The sequence below is a fragment of the Patella vulgata genome, chromosome 8, assembly GCF_932274485.2.
Source record: "Patella vulgata chromosome 8, xgPatVulg1.2, whole genome shotgun sequence".
Lineage (NCBI taxonomy): Eukaryota > Metazoa > Mollusca > Gastropoda > Patellidae > Patella > Patella vulgata.
The window spans coordinates 34,085,135-34,111,292 of NC_065886.2; the positions used below are offsets into that span (position 1 = coordinate 34,085,135).

General features: G+C 36.5%; 1 protein-coding gene across 2 annotated transcripts; it reads right to left on the reverse strand.

The window, feature by feature from the left end:
* Window positions 1-3,877: 3,877 nt before the first annotated feature.
* LOC126829354 (F-box/WD repeat-containing protein 7) lies at window positions 3,878-25,600 on the reverse strand. 2 transcript variants are annotated; one of them, XM_050559161.2, is made up of 13 exons: window positions 25,490-25,600; window positions 20,375-20,479; window positions 19,778-19,893; window positions 18,621-19,290; window positions 17,519-17,589; window positions 16,606-16,732; window positions 15,839-15,973; window positions 14,584-14,832; window positions 12,884-12,997; window positions 11,661-11,842; window positions 10,522-10,747; window positions 9,215-9,425; window positions 3,878-8,727 (listed from the first exon to the last, which is right to left on the reverse strand). In XM_050559161.2, exons 2-13 carry the CDS (start codon window positions 20,468-20,470, stop codon window positions 8,453-8,455), a joined length of 2,472 nt encoding a protein of 823 aa, XP_050415118.1. In that variant the 5' UTR covers window positions 20,471-20,479; window positions 25,490-25,600; the 3' UTR covers window positions 3,878-8,452. The 2 variants fall into 2 exon arrangements, with proteins under 2 accessions (XP_050415118.1, XP_050415117.1); XM_050559160.2 differs by lacking the exon at window positions 25,490-25,600 and adding an exon at window positions 21,758-21,833.
* Window positions 25,601-26,158: the final 558 nt, after the last annotated feature.

Consider the following 26,158-nt stretch of genomic DNA (forward strand, 5'->3'; position numbering starts at 1 on the left):
CGAGTTTTACAACGATAAGATGTACGTAGTTAAGGCGAGATCAAGCCTTCTATTGAAGATGATTTACACCAGGAACAAAGATAGGTTGCCAGGCAACAAAACATACGCCCACAGCAGCTAAATCGTCCAGGTTTGTCGCATATTTATTCCTTTGTACGTAATTGGGGGCCTTTACAAGACAGTTCCATACAGATCAGATTATAAATTTTGTCCTTTGAGGGTTTACAAGGTTCTACAAACTGAAAAAAGGGTCTCAACTCTGGAAGTAATCTACAGAAATTGTTGAAATTTGACAGGCTTTTTCGTTTTACTAATTTAAATAATGCATATAAATTTCATACAGATCACATGATCACTTTTGTCATTCAAACGTTCACAATCGCCATAACTCTAGAAATTATTGACGGAAATTGCTGATATTCAATAGACCTGTTTCACAAATTTAAATGATGCATATACATTTCATACATATCGGATGATAACTATCATCAATCGAGCATTATCAAGGTTAAACAAAGTGAAACAAGGGCAATAACTCTAGAAGTAATTAATGTAAATTGCTGAAATTCAATAGGCTTTTTCGTTTCACTAATTTAAATCATGCATATAAATTTCACAAAGATCGGGTGATAACTTTTTGCGTTAGAGCGTTCACAAGGATCAATAAAGTGAAACAAGGGCCATAACTCTAGACGTAATAAACTGAAATTGCTGAAATTCAATAAGCTTCTCCGTTTCACTAATCTAAATAATGCATATAAATTTCACAAAGATCGGATGATAACTTTTGGCGTTGTAGCGTTCACAAGGATCAATAAAGTGAAACAAGGACCATAACTCTAGACGTAATAAACGGACATTGCTGAAATTCAATAGGCTTCTTCGTTTCACCAGTTTAAACAAGCCAACAGTGAGGCTGATGTCCCCCGCCGAAATAGGAAAATAATTAGAGGACACATATAAATTTATCACAAATTATCTTTTACAAAGTATTGAACAATCAAACAGTATATCTTTACTTATAGTCTAAGCATACAATGTTTTTGATGGAATAATTATAGCATATTAAGGGGAAAACATGCTCTATGCCTACAGATCTAGAGTTTGGTTGTATCAACGGGTCTATTTTCCATCTTGCTGCAAGTTGTGCAAAGTTCACTGTTTTCTTTCTGTCATTAAATGTCAATTCATTATTGCATACTACATATTTAATTAATTTATAATAGTTCTCACTTAATTAGAACTAAAGTTATCGTGTCCCAAAGCATCAACCAATCAAATTGCTTATCTCTGCTTACCCTAAGCGGAAAATGCTCATCTTCGAACTCCATCAAGGCATTGACCTAATCAACACATACATCAAGTTTGAACATTCTAGCTCAATTAGGAAGAGAGTTATCGTGCCCCAAAGTATCAACCAATCAAATTGCTTATCTCTGCTTACCCTAAGCGGAAAATGCTCATCTTCGAACTCCATCAAGGCATTGACCTAATAAACACATACACCAAGTTTGAACATTCTAGCTCAATTAAAAGTTATCGTGTCCCAAAGCATCAACCAATCAAATTGCTTATCTCTGCTTACCCTAAGCGGAAAATGCTCATCTTCGAACTCCATCAAGGCATTGACCTAATCAACACATACACCAAGTTTGAACATTCTAGCAGTTCTCACTTAATTAGAACTAAAGTTATCGTGTCCCAAAGCATCAACCAATCAAATTGCTTATCTCTGCTTACCCTAAGCGGAAAATGCTCATCTTCGAACTCCATCAAGGCATTGACCTAATCAACACATACACCAAGTTTGAACATTCTAGCTCAATTAGGAAGAGAGTTATCGTGCCCCAAAGTATCAACCAATCAAATTGCTTATCTCTGCTTACCCTAAGCGGAAAATGCTCATCTTCGAACTCCATCAAGGCATTGACCTAATAAACACATACACCAAGTTTGAACATTCTAGCTCAATTAAAAGTTATCGTGTCCCAAAGCATCAACCAATCAAATTGCTTATCTCTGCTTACCCTAAGCGGAAAATGCTCATCTTCGAACTCCATCAAGGCATTGACCTAATCAACACATACACCAAGTTTGAACATTCTAGCCCAATTAGGAAGACAGTTATCGTGTCCCAAAGCATCAACCAATCAAATTGCTTATCTCTGCTTACCCTAAGCGGAAAATGCTCATCTTCGAACTCCATCAAGGCATTGACCTAATAAACACATACACCAAGTTTGAACATTCTAGCTCAATTAGGAAGAGAGTTATTGTGTCCCAAAAAGTGTGACGGACAGACAGACGGACGGACAGACGGACGGACAGACAGACAGACAGACAGACAGACAGACGGACGAACCCATTTTAATAGTCCCCTGCTTTCTTCGAAAGGCGGGGGACAATAATGCATGTAAATTTCACAAAGATCGAATGATAACCTTTGGCGTTGGAGCAATCACAATGTTCAATAAAGTGAAACAAGGGCCATAACTCTAGACGCAATAAACAGAAATTGTTTCAGTAATCTAAATAATGCATATAAATTTCAGAAAGATCGGATGATAACTTTTGGCGTTAGAGCGTTCACAAGGTTCACAAAGTGAAACAAGGGCCATAAATCTAGACGTAATATACGGAAATTGTTGAAATTAAATAGGATTCTTCATCTCACTAATGTAAACAACATATCAATTTTAAAACAATTGGATGATAACTTTTGGCGTTAGAGCGTTCACAAGAAATTGTGGACGACGGATGGACGGATGGACGGATGGACGGACCGACAGACGGACGGACGGGGGCGACGGCAATATACGTCCACATTTCAATGTGGACGTATAAAAACGTGTTATAGTGTAGGCCTAACCACACAATCCATCCTCGGGGATACCGAAATGAAATAAAATGGGGTTTAACGTCCTACTTTTCTACACCGACTGGGCTAATGAAGACAGACACGACACACGCCATGTAATATGTATGGGGTAAATTTCCCCCCGACATCGGCACTACGGCCTACTGTTTATTTTAAATTTCAACTACTAAGGTTATTTTACGTGCAATGTGGACACGGGTCTTCGTTTTTTTGTCATACGAGGTCCCTTAGCCCAGTCGAGTTCCAACTGCCAAGGGATCTTTTACTTCCACGCCAATGTATTCACCGGACCTCGTTTTTTCGTGCCATCCGAACGACTACACGTTGTCCCTTGCCAAGCCCCCAGTCCTGCACCACTGACAAGGAGGAACTAGGCCAGAAAATCCTCACTGAGACACCATGACTCCCCCAATGTTATGACTTAGTTTGTGTAGACTGGTTAAACCCCATCGCTCCCTCTCTCTGATCAATTTAAGAAAGGTACAAAGACCGTTGACAGTACCATAAATACACATGGCGCGCCATAAAATCTTCAGTTTAGTTCGATTCATGGCAGAATTGTGTTTACTCTTCTTGCTTCCAGTCTGTGACTAAGTCAGTACGTCCTAACCCCAGTGTCCAAAAACAGAGGTGCTGTGTACACGTTGACGTGCACGTAAAAGAACCCTTGGCAGTTTAAATTCGACTTAGAGTAGGTGGAAAAGCCGATGCCCAGGAAAAACTTTATTCATAGCACATCGCACGGTACGTGCCCGTCTTCTGTAGCCCATTTTATGCAGACATTAAACCCCATATCGTTTCCGAACCATCAAACTGCAGAATTCACAACATGGAGGACACCATTTACTAGAACATCAACAAGATTTTTTAAAGTGATCAAGGGCCATAACTCTGGCAACCGTCGAAAATCAACAGACCTTGGACCGATGACAGTACATGTATATTATGACAACATTTCAATGTGGGCGTATAAAAATCAACAAAAGAATGAGAGGATAATGATATGAAATGCCCTAGTTGTTTATTACAAATAATATCAGACCAGCTGGTTTGTTGTGGTTTGTAACACACACCTGCTGTTATAATACATTGTTGTATACACCATAATAATAAATACATGACAATACTACTCCATCTTAAACAATATACCCTCTCATTCTCGGTATACCCAATGATCTCGTCCCCCTTGGTCTCTTCCGTACGAGACCACTATTGATACCGAATGTACAAAACCGCTGGGGATTCTGAACGCAGGAGACCACTATTGATACCGAACCTACAAGACCACTGAGGATACCGAAAATGCCCCTTGGGATATTGAACCTACAAGACCACTATTGATACCGAACGTACGAGACCACTGGGAAGACAAGACCTTTTCAATGATTAACAGCTAAAATGTGTGACCAAAATAGAAATCCTCGTAACTGGCCTAATAGAACTCTTGAGTTCAGAAACTGGCCTGGTGGAACTAACTAAATTTAGTATAAAAAAACCTGGTCTCACTGTAAAGTTGATATTGTTCTCTTTTAAACACACGGCCTTTAAAAAGAATGCAAGTCATTATTTTATATGGGTAATGTTTACTGATCAGTTAAAATGGTTAGTAATCCAAAAGTAGTCATTAAGTAAGTGTTATGTCACTAAGGTGTTAAACTTGTGTCAATTGCATGATATACATGTTCACCACTATTGTTTAGGGTTGTATATTCAATAATGATGGATATTATAATTAGTCAGGCTTTTACACTATTAATGACTACTGTATAATTTCTAACCACTTTTTATTTAGATTAATTTAGATTAATGATGACTTGCATGCTTTCATGGCCCAAATTTTTATTAGTAAAAGGGTTTGGTTTATAAGTCAACTGATAAAAAACTATATTAACCCTTTAGTACTTGCTGTTCTAATAAGACCTCTCAGACCACACCAACCCACCCCGTCACATGCACAGCTGTGGTGCACGCAAAATGGTCCGACAATAATGAAAGCTATTCTCAGGGGTTGAAGTGGTCTACGGAACAGCAGTTTTGAACTGTTTCTGTCTGTCCAGGGTTATTGCGGTATTAACATATCACTTAACATTCTTCAAGGAACTGGGGTAGTCATAAGTCAATATTTAAATGTACCAAGCCCTAAAGTTTTAAGTCCAGAAACTGATTGATTGAAATGATTTCTTCGGCAACAAGTGTAGCTTAATACATTATTTTAATACATATTTATTTATATACAATATTATTACAAATAACCAGAGTCATATCACACAACACTTTCTCTTATATTTTACAATATTTTAATCATTTAAAAGCCACTGATACTGCTTTCAGAGAATCTGAAGTCCTTGCAAACTACAATATTGTGAAAGATGAATCTGTCCACAAATGATTCAATTCTGTTCAATAAATTTATATAAATTTGAGAAAATTTTCTTTTATATTTTACAATATTTTAATCATTTAAAAGTTACAGATACTGGTTTTAGGGAATCTGAATTCCTTGCAAACTACAATATTGTGTGTGAAGGATGAATCTCTAGAAGGAATATCAGTCCATATATGATTCAATTTTTAGGGAATCGGAATTCCTTGCAAACTACAATATTGTGTGTGAAGGATGAATCTCTAGAAGGAATATCAGTCCATATATGATATAAATTTGAGAAAGTTTACTGACTCTGTCTAAGTTACTTCACGATAAATGTACATATTTACTTCATACGAATAGTGCCATTTTTAATTGCCCTTATAATAAATTTATATACATAACAAAATATCATTCTTAGAAAATCATCCTCTTGTGAACATGCCAACTCCGGTCCGACTTGATCATGTACAGTTCATGGGATTTATTTTTTGATAGATTTTAATTTAAAGATACATTATGTAAGAGCTAAATCTATGGAGGTATATTAGATTCAAAATCCGACTGTGCTGTTGTCTAATTTCTAACTTCTATTCATGTACATGTAACAACAAAAACACATACTCATGGAAACAGCTGCTACTGTATTTTAAGGCAACTTTTCATAGAGTATTTTCACGACGTTATCAAGCTAATAATAATAACGTTGAGAGAATACTCTACGAAACGTCGCCTTAAAATACACTAAGGGATAACATTGAGAGAATACTCTACGAAAAATTGCCTTAAAATACACTTGTAGCTATTTTCCATAAGTATGTGTTTTTGTTGTCTTGATAAAGTTGAGAGAATACTCTACAAAACGTAAAAAAAAAAAATCAAACACAAATCTTCAGATCCTTCACTGGTCTTTCAAAAGAGTGAAAAAATAATATTTAACTTATATTTGAAAAAGTATTTGCCAACCATATCACGTTTGATGTCGTTTTCAATTTCAGCATCGATTTCCCGGGTTGCACCTGACAATGAGTAGGGTCGCCTGTCCAACCATGTGGGTTTTCTCCGGGTCCTCCGGTTTCCTCCTACTGCTAAAGACCCCTATGTGCAAGCTAATTATTGAAATAAAATTGAATATGTTAGTCCCAACCCCAAATGACCTAAAGTGGGCGTTACTCTCTCTCTCTATAGGTAGAAGTATCAAAGTTCTAAATTTGTTCCACGATCATGCTTAACATGTAAAGCGACAATGAAGTAGACATTTTTCGTCTTGATAATAGAAATAAGATGAAACAGAATTAAAACTTACACTGAACAAATAAAGAAGTTGGATTATACATTGTTTCAATTTAGAAATTACATGAATATAAGTTAGAAATTACATGAATAGAAATTAGACGATAGCTTGGAAGAATTTTGAATCTAATATACCGCCATATAAATCTGCATATTGCAGACTTTTTTTCTAGCTTGGAATCTTGTAAAAATTATGACACGCCTGTAATCAAATCTCTAGACCATTGGATTTGAAGTTTGAACATCCGCGACATCGAAAACTTTAATGATAATATTGATAACCTAGACTTAGTTCCGCATTGCTCATAACTTTGCTCAAAATAAAGTCATTGGAATGATATTTTCAATATATTCCATTTTTCATTATCTATTTTTAACCTATTATAGCAGGAACGGTCAGCTCTTTATCAATATCTTACATAATGTATCTTTAAGTAAGTGTATTATAGGCATCAAAACTTTCCAAGACTTATTTTTGTTTATTGAAAGAATGACAAAATAGCCCTATTTGTTTTATAAATGCAGATGTCACAGCATCAAAATAAATGAAATCTACATGTGTAGCAGGAACAGGATGGCCATGGTACATGTAGTTACATGTAGCAAGAATGAGTTTCAAAGAACGAACACAAAAGTTTAACAAGATTACATATGGGTTCAGTTTCCTGTACATTAGTTTCAGCGTCCACTGTCCTTGTATACATGTATATAAAAAAATAATTATTGTCCTTGCTGTAATCATCCTCACCTTCCAATAAAATGAACAGATTGGGTCGGCTTCCTATCTTGAGATTGGGAATCCGCGCTGTGTGTTCAGTAGACCCGTCAAGTAACATCACACTAAACAGACACTTAGTTAGTTGACCGACATTTTAAGTCCTAAATCAACGTTTTTAGTCAAAAACAGTAAGTATATTTGAAGAATTTTGAGAAGTAAATATTCTGTTTTCATTTAGCAAAATTGAAAACGTTGTGTATAACAGATGTGAACCGGAGTAGGACCGCATTTCAAAACAGTATACTAATTGTTGGATATGGCGGCCATTTAGGGCAGAGATCTGTTCTCAAAGTGAATAGTTCTCTGTTTGCATAATGAAGTAACATTTATGATCGCAAGCCATGATTTTATAATGTATCCATATGTTTTCAGTAACATTATTTTATGTGAAATGAAATGGGGTTTAATGTCTTACTTATCGATATTATTATGAATACACATAAAATTTCTATTCACATGACTTGGATTCATAGAACTGGGAGAGAACAGATTCTGTGTTACCTGGACGACGAAAGTAACTCTGTGTTACCGGGACCATGAAAGTAATTCTGTGTTACCTGGATGCCAAAGTCATTCTGTGTTACCTAGACTATCAAAGTAATTCTGTGTTACCTTGACGACGAAAGTAATTCTGTGTTACCTGGACTACGGGTGTGATTCTACTGAACACATACTTTACAACTGACAGATGTACAACTTTACAGATTTCCATGGTTACATTCCAATTTGGGACTTTTTTGTTAAAGAATAACAATCATAGTCCTCATTAATTTAAATGACAGAAATATACTGATTATTTTCTTCTGTCAAATCTGCTGGTTACTTTTCTTCGTCAAATCTCTGTTGGGATTCTATCTTCATCTAATCTGCCGAATATGTTTGGTTTTCTTTTTCAGTACGACAAACTGTCCTCAAATATCTGCAAACAGCGTAGTGATAATTTAACTACTAATCACTGGCCATACATTCACTTCTCACGTCAAACAAAACATCAACCACTGTACAATTATAACAACATTCACGTCAACAAGTATTATGTTCTTCTAGTCCCATAATGCCCTTTTTAAAAAATTCTACTTCCTTATTAGTAAATCTATCAGCACTCTCTTACGGTAATTATATGGACCATATTTGTTAATCACAATTTTTTATCATCTAAATCAAAATCTAAAACCAGCAGTTTCGTCTCCTCTGTGCCGTTGCGACTGCCAACTGCACACACTAGTTTTGTATTACTACACCGAAGACGCCACACAACCCCACCGCTTCCGCCACTGTCAAGAGAAACCAAGTTCCTGAGAAAGTCGCCTGTTTTAAGATCCCAGATTTTGACGGTGCCGTCGTCTGACGATGTTATTACAAATTTTTTACTGAACTGTAAACAAGTGACAGCACTCTGATGTTTATGAGGTCCTGAAAAAAAAAATATAAGTTTACAACAGTTACTGAATATCAGTAGGATATACATACATGTATTACAGATCAATTGTCTAAACACATTTAAGGTGGGGGGTGGGGGAGCGCTACACTATAACCCAGGTATCATTTAATCTTGTGTATTTAGCATTAAATGAAATTAAATGTGGTTTAACGTCCTACTGTTAAGCTCCGAACCTGGCTAATGAAGAAGGGCATATGCTATACATCGAGTTCAAACTGACAAGGGATCTTTTATGTGCACACGGGATCGCGGTTTTCCGTCTCATCTGAATGACTAGACAGCTGCCCTTGTCAGACCCCCCGTCCTGCATCACTGACAAGGGCGAACCACGCGGAAAATCTGGATGGACTTTCTCGGCCAATGCAGGGATCGAACACCAGATATCCAGGCTTGCGAGCCAGTGTCTTGCCCACTTAGCGACTGTGATCCCCCATTTAGCATTAAAAGAGAATCCCATACCTTGTAATGTCTGTAAACACTGTCCACTCGTTATATCCCATACTTTAACCGTTGAATCAGCGTTACCAGATACCAATATATTATCTTTTAATTCTAAACCACTTGTTAACGACTGATGACCTATTAACGTATGTAAGCAATTTCCCGTTTCTACGTCCCAGACTCGTATAGACGTATCCAACGAACCACTCACTATATGTACACCATCAAACTACAAAATAACAAAATACAAAATCATTCAAGAAATTGACATGGATGAACATGAATAAAAGAGAGAAGGATCTGAATCTGCAGTTTGATCTACTAGATGTTCACGCCAAACAAAGTTTCATGATTAATTTCTTGTCCCATCTGTAAATGTATATGAAGTAACACAGCTAGATAGAAATAAAATGAGAGAGAGAGATCATTTCGGGACTAACATTGGGTTCAATTTCATTTTAATAATTCGCTTGCACGTAGGGGTCTTTAGCAGTGGGAAGAAACCCACGAGGTTGGACAGACAACTCTACTCCTTGTCACGTACTAGTTGGGAATCAAAGTCCACACCACTTGACGAAATGCTAGGCCTTGTGATGCAAGGTGCACACGTTAACCATTCGGCCACCAACTGGGCTAACGAATACTAGCCACCACCTCACAGTGTACTATAAGGAAAATTTTACCCAGAAAGTGGTGCTATAGCCTATTCTTATTTCAAATTTCAATTCTCATGGGATCTTTAACATGCACATCAACTTGTACCCAGGGCCTCAACTACATGTATTTGTTCTATCTGAACGATTAGATCCTGTCCTGGCCAATCCCCTACTCCTGCACCACGGTCAAGGGTAAACTACACTGGAAAATCCAAGCTGCAACTATCTTGAATACCACCAGGATAAAACCCCTTGACTGACTGATAAAATATTGAAGTAATGACAGATGCCGATGGGAATCACATCAGAATTTATTAAGCAAAACTGTCTATTTTTTCTTCAAAACAACAATTGATTATTATCATTATTAACATTTCTACCACGCCCAATTAAAATTAAGCATATAATCTTACCGGACACCGGTTAAAAATCATCTCTTTTAAATTGAAGCATTAAAACCTGACAACGCCTGACATTTTAAATAGGAAGAGGTTTGACAGCGTAAAGTCATGAAGGCAGGGCTAAATATGTTGTGTACAACAACCAATCAAAATGCATGTTTTAGACAAAGGGAAAATCGCAAGTAGATAACCTGTACTCCTGGAATGTCCAGTTATTGATATCCTGTTCTATGCCTGATGTAATTAGAGAAACTCCATTTACACACACCTGTAAGGAATAAACTCTGTTTGTGTGACCTTGTAGCGTATGAATACATGCTTCAGTATCTGGATCCCACACACGTACGGTGTAATCATACGCCCCACTAACCACACGTCTACCATCATACTGCACACAACGAACGGCGGCTACGTGGCCCATTAATACATGTAAACAGTCTCCGTTCTCTATATCCCACATACGTAGCGTAGCATCTCGAGACCCACTCACAACTCTATAATTACACAATAAAAATATAATATTACAATTTAAGGCCATAAAAAATTACAATGTAAGGTCATACAAAAAAATTACAATGACAAGGCCATACAAATTTACAATGACAAGGCCATGCAAAATTACAATGTAAGGCCATGCAAAATTACAATGTAAGCCCATGCAAAATTACAATGTAAGGCCATACAAAATTATAATGCAAGGCCATACAAAATCATATTCTGGTTCACAGACATTCTTCAAAATATTTACAGTTATTATTTCGTCAAGGGATCAAGGGCCAAGGCTCAACAACATTTATTTTTATGACATAAATAAATACAGGCCTGAAAATAAGGCACATGTCAAAGACAATTTCTAGCATAAATTTAGATTTTGCGATGTACAACAAAACTTTGATGCCTGTATGTGTGTCAATAGCGCCCAAAAATTTACTTGGATTGACCTCGGTATTTTGTCCATTCAAAACAACTAGTCATCCTTCCTGGTCCACCCCTCTGATGCCACCTTGTACAGCATTCCGCATACATGGCTTGCGATCATATATGTTACTTCATTCTGCAAACAGAGAACTATCTACTTCGAGAACAGATCTCTGCCCTAAATGACTGCCATACCCAATAATTAGTATGCTTTTTTGTAATGTGGTCCTACTCTGGTTCAAATCTGTTATACACAAAAAGACTAATTAAATCTTCTTAATTTTATTAAATGAAAGCAGAATATATACTTCTCAAAATTCTCGAGATGTACTCAAGTGTTTTAGACGAAAATCATTGATTTAGGACCTAAAATGTCAGTCAACGAGCTTAGTGTTTGTTCTCAAGCGGAGCTAATTGTATACCAAGAGTGTGAGTTTAGTATTCTTGTACAAGTGGCGACCATGGTTGAAAAGAGCTGAAAGATCTTACTTGTTAGAATGTAAACTCATACAGCGAACCGTTGATGAATGTCCATATAAAACATGTTGACATTGGCCCGTGTCTGCGTTCCACACACGAAGCGTCCGATCTGTTGATCCACTTATTATTGTATTACCCACCATCTGGGACGACCAGACACCTCCTGTATGACCAACTAACGTACGAAGGCACTGAAACATGACAGCAATATATCAAAGTATAAAAATCTATTGATAAGACAAAAGGTCAGCACACTATTTCTTTAAAATGTATCTTGGACACTGGCTGATGTCCCGCAATTACATTGGACCGGTCTCAGGTCATCACTAGATCACTATCATGTGACTTCTGTAACATTCCAAGTCAAAATGGCCACCAAGATACACATTGGGAGAGTCTACTGTCAGACTGGATGCATAATGAAAATTTACTGAACAGCAATTCTAATACTATTACATCTAACCTATCCAAGAAAAGAAGTATACTACCAAAAGCCTGTTGTACAAGGTATTCACAGTGCAGTCCTGTAATGCCCACATCTATATACTCACAAAGGTTTAAACTAACTTCCATAGATCTGTCTATAATTAGCGGTTTAAACCTACCTTCCTGTGAGCATAGATGGGTCTATGAAGAGGTATAAATTTATCTTGACTGTAAATATCAGACCGGTCCATAATAACAGGTACAGTATAAACCTAATAAGTGGTATTACCCTATCTTGCCTGTAACACCAGACCGGTCTATAATAACAGGTACAGTATAAACCTAATAAGAGGTATTAACCTATCTTGCCTGTAACGACAGACCGGTCTATAGAGAGAGAGAGAGAGAGAGAAATGGGGTTTAACGTCCAATCAACACAAACTAGGTCATTTTGGGACTAACATGGTTCAATTTTATTTCAATAATTCGCTTGCATGTAGGGGTCTTTAACAGTGGGATGACTTGAAGAAAACCCACGAGATTGGACAGGTGACCCAACTCCTTCTCACATACAACCGGGCAATCGAAACCATGCCAGTTGACTCAATGACAGACCTTATGTGGCAGCACGCATGTGCTAACCATTCGGCCATCCGATCCCTCGACCGGTCTATAATAACAGGTATAAATGAAATGAAATGGGGTTTAACGTCCTACTGTTCTGCTCCGACTAGGCTAATGAAGACGGTAACCGGCATATATATACATCTAATAAGACCGGTCTGTAATAAGAGGTTTTAACTTACCTTGCCTGTAACTACAGACCAGACTTTAAGAGTATTATCATCAGACCCACTAACTATTTTATTATTACAATATTCTAAACAAGTTATCACATGGTCATCATGGCCTTTTAAAACCTGAAAGTTAAAAATCAAAATATGTGAATTTATTTCTACTTTCTACTCTGCCTCCAAATGAAATTGAAATGTGGTTTAACGTCCTACTGTTCTGATCCTACTTGGCTAATGAAGATAGGCATACAACATGCAGTGTGCTATGATGAGGGAAATTTTGCCCGGACAGTGTTGCTATGGCCTACTCTTATTTCGGATTCCAACTGTCAAGGGTTCTTTACGTACACACCAAAGTGTACACAGGACCTAGGTTTTTCGTCCCATTCCAACGACTGTTCGATGTTCCTTGCCACGCCTTCCGTTTTACACCAATGGCAAGGGGGAACCGCGCTGGAAAATCCTGATGAACTTTCCCCAGCCAATGCTGGGATCAACATGGGACCTCTAGGATAGTGAGCCAACGTCCTACCGACTGAGCAGCTGTGGCTCCCCTCTGCCTCTAAAAGAAACAGTGCACTGCCACAGTTGCTAGGTGAGTCTGGTGTTGGCTCACTAATCACAAGATTCCAGGTTTGAATCAGGTGTCAGCTGAGAAAGTTTGTTGTTTTCCCTTGGTCAGGGTACAAGACAGATGGTGTGGCAAGGAAAAGTGTCTAGCATTGGAAGCATTTTAAAGATTGTCAGACAGATGGAAATCAAAAATGCGATCTAACGATCTTGAGATAATTGCACTCCACCAAAAATTGCAGACATTGCTCACATTCTGGTTGAGGTCCTTCCTTTAAGATGAAAACGGGTGCAAAAAAAGTATGGGCAATGTGAGAGTGACACAAAACAACTACATCTTTCCTATGAGAGGCATAATGAGATAGAATTTATTTGTGTATGAAAGATCCCAAGACCATTACAATCCGTCAAATATAAACAGAAATGTTGAATCAAATCAAAAACTAAAATGATTTAAAATGAAATAATACTGAAATCAAATACCACTAATTGCCTTAAGGCAGGACACAACCTTATAAAACACTCTGTATAGATTGATCTGTCAAATTGCCCAATATACATGTAGTCAAAATATGCTGATTTTTCAAGTTGTGTCCACAGCCTTTATATTACATAGTGTTAAATCAAACTTTTAACTTGCTTTTTTCTGTACTCAATTTTTCACCCATATCAGGTCTTAAAATCAAATTCTCAAAATCTATGAGAGTTAATGGTCTCATCTTTGGAATACAATTAATGTTATAGCTACGTACTGTGTGCAATAAGGTGATTTTCAAAGTGTTTGTTATACATTTGGTCAATTTAGTGGTGTGTTAGGGATTCATAATGTTCTTTATTAACATTCAAATAGTAAAGTTTTTGCCTTATTGCACTCTTAATGCCTAAATATGTTATTCCAAATCACAAATAGTTTGTTTCAATAAAATTGGTAGAGATTTTGATTTCCTAACAAACCCACTTGAATAAATAAAAAATCCAATATGGCCACCATTTCCATGGCAACAATTTAACATTTTACACTCAAATTATCAAATCTGATTTAGGACATCATATAATAATATTACACTAAAAATTCTTAGGTAGTGTCCTGCCTTAATTCTATATTTTAGATGATTAATCATCTCATTTTTCTTGAGTCTCACCTTATTTGGTCGTATAGCACCGGAACGCCAGTTTTGTTCTATTTGATACTGTCGTAAATATAAAGCTTTCCACTGACTACATAGACTCCCGTTTTTACGTTTAGAGAATGCTGATTTGTCGATACACTCTTCTCGACATTTCTCTCGCCATAAAAGGTTGTCTTCCGTCAGTATGTGCCAATAACGGCAAGTTTGAGCAGCTTGAAGTAGATCTTTAGCGTCAAGGAATGATAAAACGTGTAAGGCAAGCTGAAAATATATATAAAAAATTACACCAAAATTATACACAGAACATTCACTCAATGCCAAATGGGATTTCAGAACTAACAGAGTACATCTTTTGATTTAATGTTCGAAAGGGTCTTTAGCAGTGGAAAGAGCCAGAGACAAATATGATCAGTCATCTTGGGTGAATTCTTGATAAAGCACTAAGGGGGATAACTCCAAATTCGTGACCGACAGAAGAATCATTCAAACAGATATTTTACTGTAAATATTTGTCTAGAAAAAATGATTCGGGGTAAAACTTTATTCTACATGTAGGGCCTGGGTTATCATCTTGTCATAGCAGGATTATTTATAGCCTGTCAGAGTGGCTCCCGACAATAGTCAGGAAGTTTACTTAACCTGGTTTACTCCCCTGCACAAACATGGTTTTAACCTTTTTTATTACGAGGGGGTCTTATATTGACAGAACAGTCAACAATAATTGTCAGAACAGCTAAGGAATGGACTCCAAGTGAATTTAGCTGTGAATTAGATTTTATATTCTGATGCCGACACGTCTATTTTGCGTTCGAATAGTGATTATACTATAAGTGGGGACATTTCTTCTGAAGAAAATTCAGATGTTTGTCAAAGTAAAGACACAAAAAAGGAAGACTTCTACGGAGGAAATTATTGGCCCCCCGACCTATACTATTCTTACAAAAGGAGATCTTTATCAAGCTAATAATCCATATTGCTTTACTCCTGCCATTTTTTAATGGCGAAAAAATACCTAATATTTCATTTATAACAATAACATGGCAACCATTCTGAAACCCACTAACAATCATGGCAACCAAACGGCTAAATTACAAATATGCAAAAATCATATATAATATATATACATTTGCAATTTTCCAGTTGTGGTCATATTCACATTCAAGGTCTGCTTGTATTTTCACAACAGGGTCTAAAGCTTGATTTTTACTCAATATTTGCATAGCCTTCTATGGGTATGAAGTGGTTATCTTAGGAAGGGTTAACTTACCTCTTTTGGAAGAAGTGAAATAAAGTCTCGCTGGAATTGGGGTTCGATAGCCTGCATCATGTGACGAACTTGTGTTGGTTCACATAATTCAATCATCTGATCTAGCGCCATTAATCTCTCCGCGTTCGTCCAATTCTAAAATTTAATATATTCCAAATATACAACAACATGCCATTGTATTTTCAAATACCATTATCAAATTTACAACAAAACACGACCAAGCTATTAATCTATAAATAAATATATTCAACACTTAAAACAAAACACGATTCATTCCTTTATATTTTCAAAATTCTATTATTAATTAATTCTATTAAAATTCATACGTAATCATTATGCAAAGAGATCTTAAAAACATTTTGATTGGTCAATAATTGTGAAGCATTACACAGGAGGCTTACTCTCCGTAAAGTAGACTTGAATTAGCTCTGGTACCATACATCTAACCTAGGCTGTATGACGAATTCCACCATTGGAACTACCTTTAAGGTCTGAGATTAAAAATTGGGGGGGGGGGGAGGCTTTCAATTTCTGAGGCTGTTTTTCTTTAAAGTTTATCTGATTTACTTTAAACAAAGCACAATTTTGCTATGAAAACTCTACACCCTCTTCAAACAACAGTTTTGAGAACTTCTTTCTACATATCACTTACCGCCACACAGTCGAGGTTAGATGTAGGTGACCAGAACCAGCCTAAGTTTGCATCTCTTGCAATACATATTATTTTTTTGAGTAGCTCGGCGAGTATGGTTGAATCTAAAACTAACCTTGAAGGTATCAAGCCATTGTTGAAGACCTGCAGGAGGATTTTCTTTTGATGGAATTCGCTGTCGAGATATCGGACATCGTATCCAAGTAGACAAGGCACTGGACCCATGACCACAGCTTAAACAACTGGAATAAATAAATCAATACAAAGATACAGATGTTTGAACGTTTTACAAATTTCATCGAAAATTTAAAATTGAGACTCCTAAGAGGACACAATATGAACTGATATGAGGTTTAATGTCCTACTGTTCTGCTCTGACTGGGCTAATGAAGACGGTCATACACCATACAGTGTGCTAAGAGGGAAATTTTGCCCAGACAACGGCACTTCTATCGAATTCCAACTGTAATGGGATTGGGGTTTAAAGAGATGGGGTTTAAAGTCCACTCGAAACAAACCGGGTCATTTCGGGACTAACACATGGTTCTATCTTATTTCAATAATTTGTTTTTATGTACATTTGTATATTTAATTAAGGGGCTTTAGCTGTGGGAGGAATCTGAAGAACCTGGAAAAAAACCCAAGCCATTGGACAGTAGACCCTACTCCTTGATAGACCTTATGATCTAACATGTATGTGTTAAACCATATGGCCACCCAAAACCCTCGAAATGGGATAAGGATCTCTCCTTCAAATTATCCGTAAAGAAGTATGTTACCCATATAATTTTTATATATCCATCTTATACAATCAAACATTAGCTAATTTTTATTACTTGTTCATGAATAACAAAAAATTTAATTGTTTTGTGACTCAATTTAGCAAATAAATATATTATTTATACTAATATGTCATAAATTAAACATAAGTCATAACAATAAATAATTATTCATAGGTCATAAAACAAATTAATTATTTAAATAGGTCAAAAAAATAAATCATATATAGGTCATAAAATAATACACACCTATGACAAGGAAATCTACAAATACGTTTAACAGGACAGTAATCTTCTTTTAATGTAGATTTTCTCTTTATCTAAAAAAATAATATATATTATAATAGTTATTACACCATTTAACTGGTTTACAGAAAAATACTTACATCTTTGCGACTTCTCTTCAATATATAGTAGGGTATTGACATTGAGTTACATATATGCAAATAGAGATATAAGCTGTGCAACTTCCCTTCAATTTATAGTAGGGTATTCATGTCGATTTACATATGCAAATACATGTAGAGATATAAGCATCATAGTTAATCTAAATTTGCGTATCGACCAAGATAGTCAATCAGGATTTTCCTGCATGGTTTCCCTGTGTATACAATGGCGGGCACAACATACAGTGAACCTTTGACTGTTGGAATTTGAAGTTTGTGTAATGCTCGTCTTCATTAACCCAGTCGGAGCAGAGCAGTAAGATGTTAAACCCCATTTCATTCTAGAATGGAACGGAGTTTAAAGTTACGTCTATATGTCTATCATTTTAAACGAATGTAGGGTAATTTTCATTTCAATGGTTACACATTAATATGAAGCAGAATATTTTGAATGCAAAATGAAAAGAAATGAAATGGGGTTCAATGCCCTACTGTTCTGCTCCGACTGGGCAAATGACGACAGGCATACACCGGACAGTGGTGCTACAGCCTACATGTACTTGTATATAAAATTCCAACTGTCAAGGGATCTTTTACGTGTACGCCAAAATGTACAAGGAACTTAGGTTTTTGGTCCCATCCGAATGACTAGACAGCTGTTCTTGTCAGGCCCTCTGTCCTGCACCACTGACAAAGGGAACAAAACGGAAAATCCCAACGCACATCACATTCTCTGCCAACAACGGGAGCGAACCAGCAACCTCCAGGCTCGTGATGCCCTCGGCAACTGCCTGATTGTATGCCAGCTCAGCCCCATCTACATGTATGAATGCCACTGCACAGGAAGACCTCGACACACTTTCCTTATAAATCAAATAGGACAGTCTGTGATACTTGACTCTCCTTGTCAAAGAATGCCTAAAGTGTAATTAACGATTACATGTTATAAAAGGGAGACAACTCACCAACTGGTGTTTACAGGAAGAAGTTTCACGTTTACAGCAGCAAGATCCACACAAATCATCTTCGTCATCGTCAAGCCCCTCCCCATCGTCCTTATCCCCGTCTGTATCACTCGTATCAACAGACTGAGACTGTAGTGTGTCCATCGACGATTCATCTCCCTCATCCCCGACCTCCATTCCCCAGTCACCAAACCCCACACTCTGGGGACCGTGAAATGAGTCCAAATGAACATCTCGGTCTCGTCGTATTTCATTCTTATTAACTGTACAATTCTTATTTACATCTCGATTCCCAACCGATCTCTCCACGGGTAAACTCGCAGTCGAAGAACTGCTCTGCGTTCCATCCTGTTCACTGTGTACACCATCTTGAGGACTGGACGATCCATTTGATACCGTAGACTTGTTCAGTCCTGAGGAAGAACAAGTCAAGCCATCTTCTATTAAATCTTTTTTAAGTCCACTGGATCGAGTAATTCGACTTGGGTAAAATGGTTCATGAGTTCGTCTGTTTTTGACGACAGCGTTCTGTTTTTTACATGTTGCCGATGTTGAAGAGTCTGGATCCGGTTTACGATCTACGATATTACTACACGATGTTGCTCGTTTGCCACGTTTCTTCCCATAATTACCAACGTCGGAAGAGGAACTACTTTTAGTTTGTCGAACTCTGAAATATAATAATCAATCATTACTACAAGCAAGAGAGAGAGAGAGAGAGAGAAATGGGGTTTAACATCCACTCTACACAAACTAGGTCATTTCAGGACATGGTTCAATTCTATTTCAATAATTTGCTTGCGTGTAGGGGTTTTAGCAGTGGGAGGATACCGGAGGACCCGGAGAAAACCTACGCGGTTGGACAGACAACCCTCCTCCTTGTCACGCACAACCAGGGATTCGAAACCACACCAGTTGACTCAATGACAGACCCTATGATACAGCGCGCACATGTTAACCATAAATGTGGATAAATAGGAAGTTTGTCAAGTCATTCAACGAAAAAATTTCTGTCAAGTGAAGATAAACAGTAAGTGGCATTAAATGTTATAGAAGAACAGTCTGACCATCAATTTTCACAATCACTCAGAAACCCTTTGTACTTGCCTCGTTTGTCCCCGATACAGTATTGTATAAAGTTAGTAAATATTAATTACCTGACAGGTTGTTTAATCTTTTTACAGGTCAAGATTTGTCGATTCTGATCAACGATGCTTGTGCCGATACCAGGAACTTCAGATAGAGAATCTACACTTTCAAATCCACCAATTTTCTACAAAAAAAACCCCTTGAACAATATACATGTAATTACAGATAGTCTACTACAATGATCTCTAGAAGTTTCAGTACTGGAAGTTGGTGTGCTCAGAAATCTTATGTATAAATGTTCTTCTTTGATTGGATAAATAGAGAGAGAGAGAGAGAGAGAGAGAGAGAGAGAGAGAGTTTAACATCACCTGGACACAAACTAGGCCATTTCAGAACTAACATGTGGTAACTTTTATTTCAATAATTCACTTGCTCGCAACTTGCAAGGATTTATAGCTGTAGGAGGAAACTGGAGGACACAGGGAAAACCCATGATGTTGGATAGGTGACCCTAATTCTTATCACAAACAAGAAAAGATATAATCCCTGCCACTTGACTCAATGACAAACCTTATGATCTAACGTGCATGCTTTAGAGCACTCGGCCCACCCTACCTCCCAGTAGTTTAATTTAACTTATAATATTACTGATTTGTTGTAATTACCTGTCTGTATTCAACGATTGTTTCAGCTTTTTTTAATCCAATTCCAGTCAATGTCTGTAGTTTAATAACTGTAGCCAAATTGATGTCAATCCTCATTCTCCAAACCTGTAAAATAAAACATAACTTTATATCTAAAATAAAATGTACAATCAGTCAATCAGCAAATTATAAAGATTACATGACTACATGTATGAACAAAACACACTACAATGTAGAATCAGATATTGTATAGTTGTGCTGTTTTAGCAGGAGTGTCTGTATTTAATGTTTAGATTGAAACCATTTTTGGCACATTGTTAAAATTTGTTGAGAATCATCAAAAAATATTATGTTCTTACTGTTGCGTAGTTTAAAGTGGTTCGTCTAGATTACAGTCCTTCATATTTATGAAATTGTGTGGCAGCTATAAAAAGCTCCTGCCAATTTCAAAACTGAGAAAAAAACTTCGGTAAATTCTCTTCTTAATTATATTGGTAGAGTAATTCTACATTTTCTTGAATTAAGGAGAGCCAGTATTTATGCTTTAGTCTTGTTTCATATTCTCTTTATATGTTTTTATGGAAGATATACTATCTTACATTAGTATTGGATATTAGAATGAAAACGACGGAGATATGTTTGGTGAATATGGTAGCGTCAGAAATTATCATCATGGAAACTGATAGCTCGAATATATGCAGTTTAAAAATATATACAATTTGTAATGTCTTGATGAGCTTCTTTTTAATCTGAATGAATCCAAGCCGGAAATGAAATGAAGAAGGGCATAGGCCATACAGTGTGCTATGGGGGGAATTTTGCAGCCTACTCTAGTTTTACAATGTATATCGAATTCCAACTGCCAAGGAATCTTTTACGTGCACACAAATGTGTACAAGTAGGAACTTGTTTTATCATGCCATCTGAATGATTAAACAGCTGTCCTTGTCTGGCCCTCTGTCCTGCACGACTGACAAGGGGAAACCATGCCGGAAAATCCTGAACCCGTGACCTCCAGCCTAGCTAGCCAGGGTCTTACTCCCATAGCCACCATGGCTCCAAAATCCAAGCCAGATTTTGTTTTCTTAATTAAATGTTAAATGATCAAATTAGGTACATTTTAGCAGGTGATCAAGACATTAAAAACGAGATACATGTATATGACTCTAGAATATACAAACTCTATCTACGGTACCTTTAGCAAATTATCACCCAGCAAAACCTGAAACGCTTAAAAACTATAACTCTACGAACACAGAAATATAAAAACTTCTGTTAGATAAAATGCCACATCTAAACGTGGGATTAACCTGGTCTGGTATCATTATTCATGCTGATTGTTATAACATTTCAGCGTACAGTACAATAAACAAATTGAAATAAAAAATTTAATTTAATACGAACCACTGAAGTACATGTAATGTATATTATCAATTTCATCACTTATTATCAAGTTACAATACTTGTACATGTATGTATGTACAGAGCCATATGTAATGAAGGCCTAATGGGAGTACATACATGTATATACTCATAATGACTGGGTATTTTTTTATTTCACATCTAAAATGTTACATTTACTTGTAGATGTGTATGGTCATGGTGGCTGTAAGACACGTTTATCATTCACACAATGAAACAGGAAAAAATTTCAACTTATTCTTAAGAGTTTTTTCCCCGCCCTCATTTTTTCAAATGGTTATGTCTTTAAATAACACAGCGTACATGTGAAATGTGTGCGTTTTAATTTTACAAATTGCAAAAGTAATAATTTTGATGATCCACCCGACATCTATTTTAGAGAATAAATCCTACTCTTTGCAACTGTATTATCATTATGAAGCTTTTCAACTATCAACAGTCTATTACTTAAAATTATTTGCAGAGAAGAAGAGAAATGGGGTTTAACGACCACTTGGCACAAACTAGGCAATTTCTGGACTAACATAATATGGTACAAATTTATTTCAATAATCCACTTGGGCGTGCATAAGGTCTTTTACATAGCAGCGGGAGGAAACCAGAGGACTATGGAAAACCCACCCACATGGTTGGGCAGGAGACCCTACTTCGAGTCATGTGCCAGTTTGGGATCAAAACCACATTATTTGACTCAATGACATACCTTATGATCTAAAGCGTAAATGTTAGATCACCCAACACCCTCCCTACTGTTTGTATAAATCTTTAATTTGTGTTACGGTACTTTAATGTATTTCTTATTTATTTTTAATTTATACATTTTTCTTTTTTACTTTTATATGATCAGGTAGCTTATATTATTTATTTTTTTGAGAAAGCTTACTACTTGTATACTAAGAATATAAATTTGCTATCGAGCAAGACTGGTTATTGTGTGAAATCGTGACATACATGCACATGTAGTGGTGCATTCCATTGCAGTGGTGTTTTTGACCAACCTGTGTCGAACCCAGGATTTCTGAAGGAGTTGATATTGATAAGGACCTAGTAGTAGTGGTACAGGCTAATTTATCCAAAACCTTGATGGTATGAAATAGGTTTATGTCCTACTTTTCTGCATCAACAGTCTATGAGGAATCTTCTGTATCCCCACAATTTTCCACGATTTCAAATTATCTGCCCTGGCCTTAATTGTAGCTTGAGAATACGAACCAATCAAAAAACAGTTTACAAACCACAAACCAGTCTTACTAAAGAAATGGCCTTATTTTCGCGTTTGTTTATATACGGGTAAATAACCATATTCATCTCCATTTACTGAGTGAATGATTTATGTCAATAATTATATATTTCTAATTCATTTAAAGATACATTATTGGAAATAAGATAAAGAGATGGCAGTTCTCGCTATAGTTAAAAACTAGATAGTGTAAAGGTAATTTGCTGGAAATTTCAGTAAAATTGATCCACTATGAGCCGAGAAAGAAGCGGGTGAAATTTTTGCATAGTCTCGGTCATCATTACTAAAATCATTTATACATGTATAAACAGCATAGTCTCGATTATCCACTTTTTCTGATTTAATTAACAACGGCCGTTAGCAGCATATAGGAATCTAAGCCAGCCAACATCGAAGGCTAGCCTTGACATCAAGAGTTTATTACTGTCTGGATAAGTTATTTAATGTCTAATTGATAATTTAGATAATAGGCCTAAAGAAAGACTTGTAATATGCAGATTTTGCTCTTGCATAATGCATGTTTAATTATATCTTATTGTAGGCCTATTATCAAAATCTTTAGTTTTTTTCGCCAATTTCAAATATGTATAACATCTATATATTGGACTTATTTTGTTATTATATTCGTTCTTTGTCTGAAATGTTTCATTCTGTTATGTTTATTATTATTGAACCTATAGAAACATGTAGCAACTTGATACTGCAGAGTGTGATTGCGTTATGCCTACGTAAGTAGTGCAGTTAAATTGCCAAAGGTACTCTCGCCAATACTTGATTTTACAGGTTTGAGTTTATACATTACGAAACCGCCTAAACAACATTATCAATAAAACTCTTGAACCGTTATATGATATAAATACCTCTGTCTGGTCTTTATTAAACATACATTATGCAAGAGCTAACCGACCTATTGCAGGTCTTTCTTTAGGCTTAAAATATTATCTAAATTATTAATTAGAGAGAGAGAAATAGGGTTTAACATCCACTCGACACAAACTTGGTCATTTTGGAACTAACATACAATGTATGGTTCAATTTTATTTCAATTATTTGTTTGTGCGTAGGGGTTTTTAGCAGTGGGAGGAAACCAGACGACCCAGAGAAAACCCACAGAGTTGGACAGATGAACATACTCCTTGTCACGTACAACCAGGGAATCAAAACCACAACCTTATGATACAGCGCACATGTGCTAACCATTCGGCCACCCCCTTTATTAATTAGCCATTAATTAACTTATCCAGATCATAATCAACTCTCGATATTAGCGGATTGGAATACAATAACGTAAAAATGAATAACCAAGACTTTTTTTTATCATAATGATGATCGAGGCTAGTTTAAAATTCAAAAGCTAATATCACGGTTCAGAGAGAAGCTATTTGACTGAAATATAGCAAAAACTGTTAAATCTTTATCTAATCTCACATAATGCCCCTTTTTAGTAGAGTGGAACGAAATGAGACCACGGAGGATATCGAGGATGGTTATAAGGTAAATTCTGCCTGGCCAGTACTATTTCAAATTATGTCAAAGTATTTACATGTAGGCCTACATGTATGCCAACAAGTACACCTGTAGGGAACTTGGGTTTTCGTACCATCCAATAAATCAGATGCTGTCCCTTGCCAGGACCTCCTTTCTACATCATTGATAACGGGGAAACCACAATAAAAAAATCAAAAGGAACTATCTCGGCCAATAACGGGATCAAACCCGAGACCGCACAGCGTCTACTCACTGAGCCATACCACCATGGCTTTGCCACAGACATGTGCCTTGTCCGTAAGCAGATCAACATTCACTTATATGCAGACAAACTTTGGAAGAAAATTATGAATGTTACATATAAGATACATGTAACAGTTTTATTTACAGGAATATTGTATATTACTATAGGCCTACATATAATTATAAGAAAATTGATTTTATGCAACTGGAGGTAACACCAAGTTTAGTTGTAAGGGTCTAGACTTGATAGTAACTCAGTTATTGCCTATTTAAAAAGTAGATGGCTATCAGAGAGCAACAATAATTTTTATGTCACAGTACAGTCCATAAAAAAAAAGAAAAAAATGTCAAATGAATGAATGGGTAAGGTCAATTTCCCTGCACTATCTATAATTACTAGCCTCGCTAGTGTCTAGACTAGCCTAGAGCATAACGTTGCAGGTATTTAAAATGGGAATAATGATAAAAAATTATGTATATCATATATGTGTGCTTAAGTTATTACTGTGGTTTTACATACATATTTGTATTCTAGGTTACAAGAAGTACGTTGTTGATCGCAAAACCCCCCGCTCTTGACAGAGAATCAAATTTCGTTCAATCCAAAATGACAAAATTGCAAAATCGATCGCCGATTTATACTACTTGTACGACTATTTGATGTGCAGTGATGCATTCAACACAAAATTCCAGATGCATACTTTAATAATATATCATCCAGAGGGATCGATTTGAAGCATTACCTTCGGAAATAGGCATTTTCTTTAATCTTGCACGGCTAACAAAAAATTCATGAGGCCGCCATCTTTGTTATAACCGGAGTTCACTCATTCGTGACTCTCCGGTAATTTCCGTTAGCGACAATCGCGCTTTGCGGGGCTGTTCAAAGCTCTCAGGAGTTGGGCTTAGTTACTGACGTTTATACTGTATATCTACGGTAAAAAAAATAAAAAAAATATAAAACAACTAGATCTAACGCATTTATAAACGAGGGTAGAATCATTTTCTGTCAATATTGCAATATTGTCGTGGGCCTGTAATGGAGTGATCACAAAGTTCATTTGAATGGAATTGGAATGAAATTCGGTTTGACGACATATAGGCCTACTTCGGTCATTTTGAGACAAACATTCTTAATTCTTTTTATGGTTACGTGTGCAATGCACGAGGGATGTTGTTATTATTGTTGCCAGAGGATTAGTGTGTGGGACTTGCAGCTGTTGCGTCCCCCTTGAGTTTTTGTGCCCGCTCGCAAATGAAAAAAAAAAAAAAAAAAAAAAAAAATCCCGCGGTTTCAACATTATAATCATAATGCTTAACCAGTGTCAAACATATACATGGGTCAGATATGCTACAAATCGACTCTAGCATATTCCACACAACCCTATATTAGCCGACACATGGATTTGGAC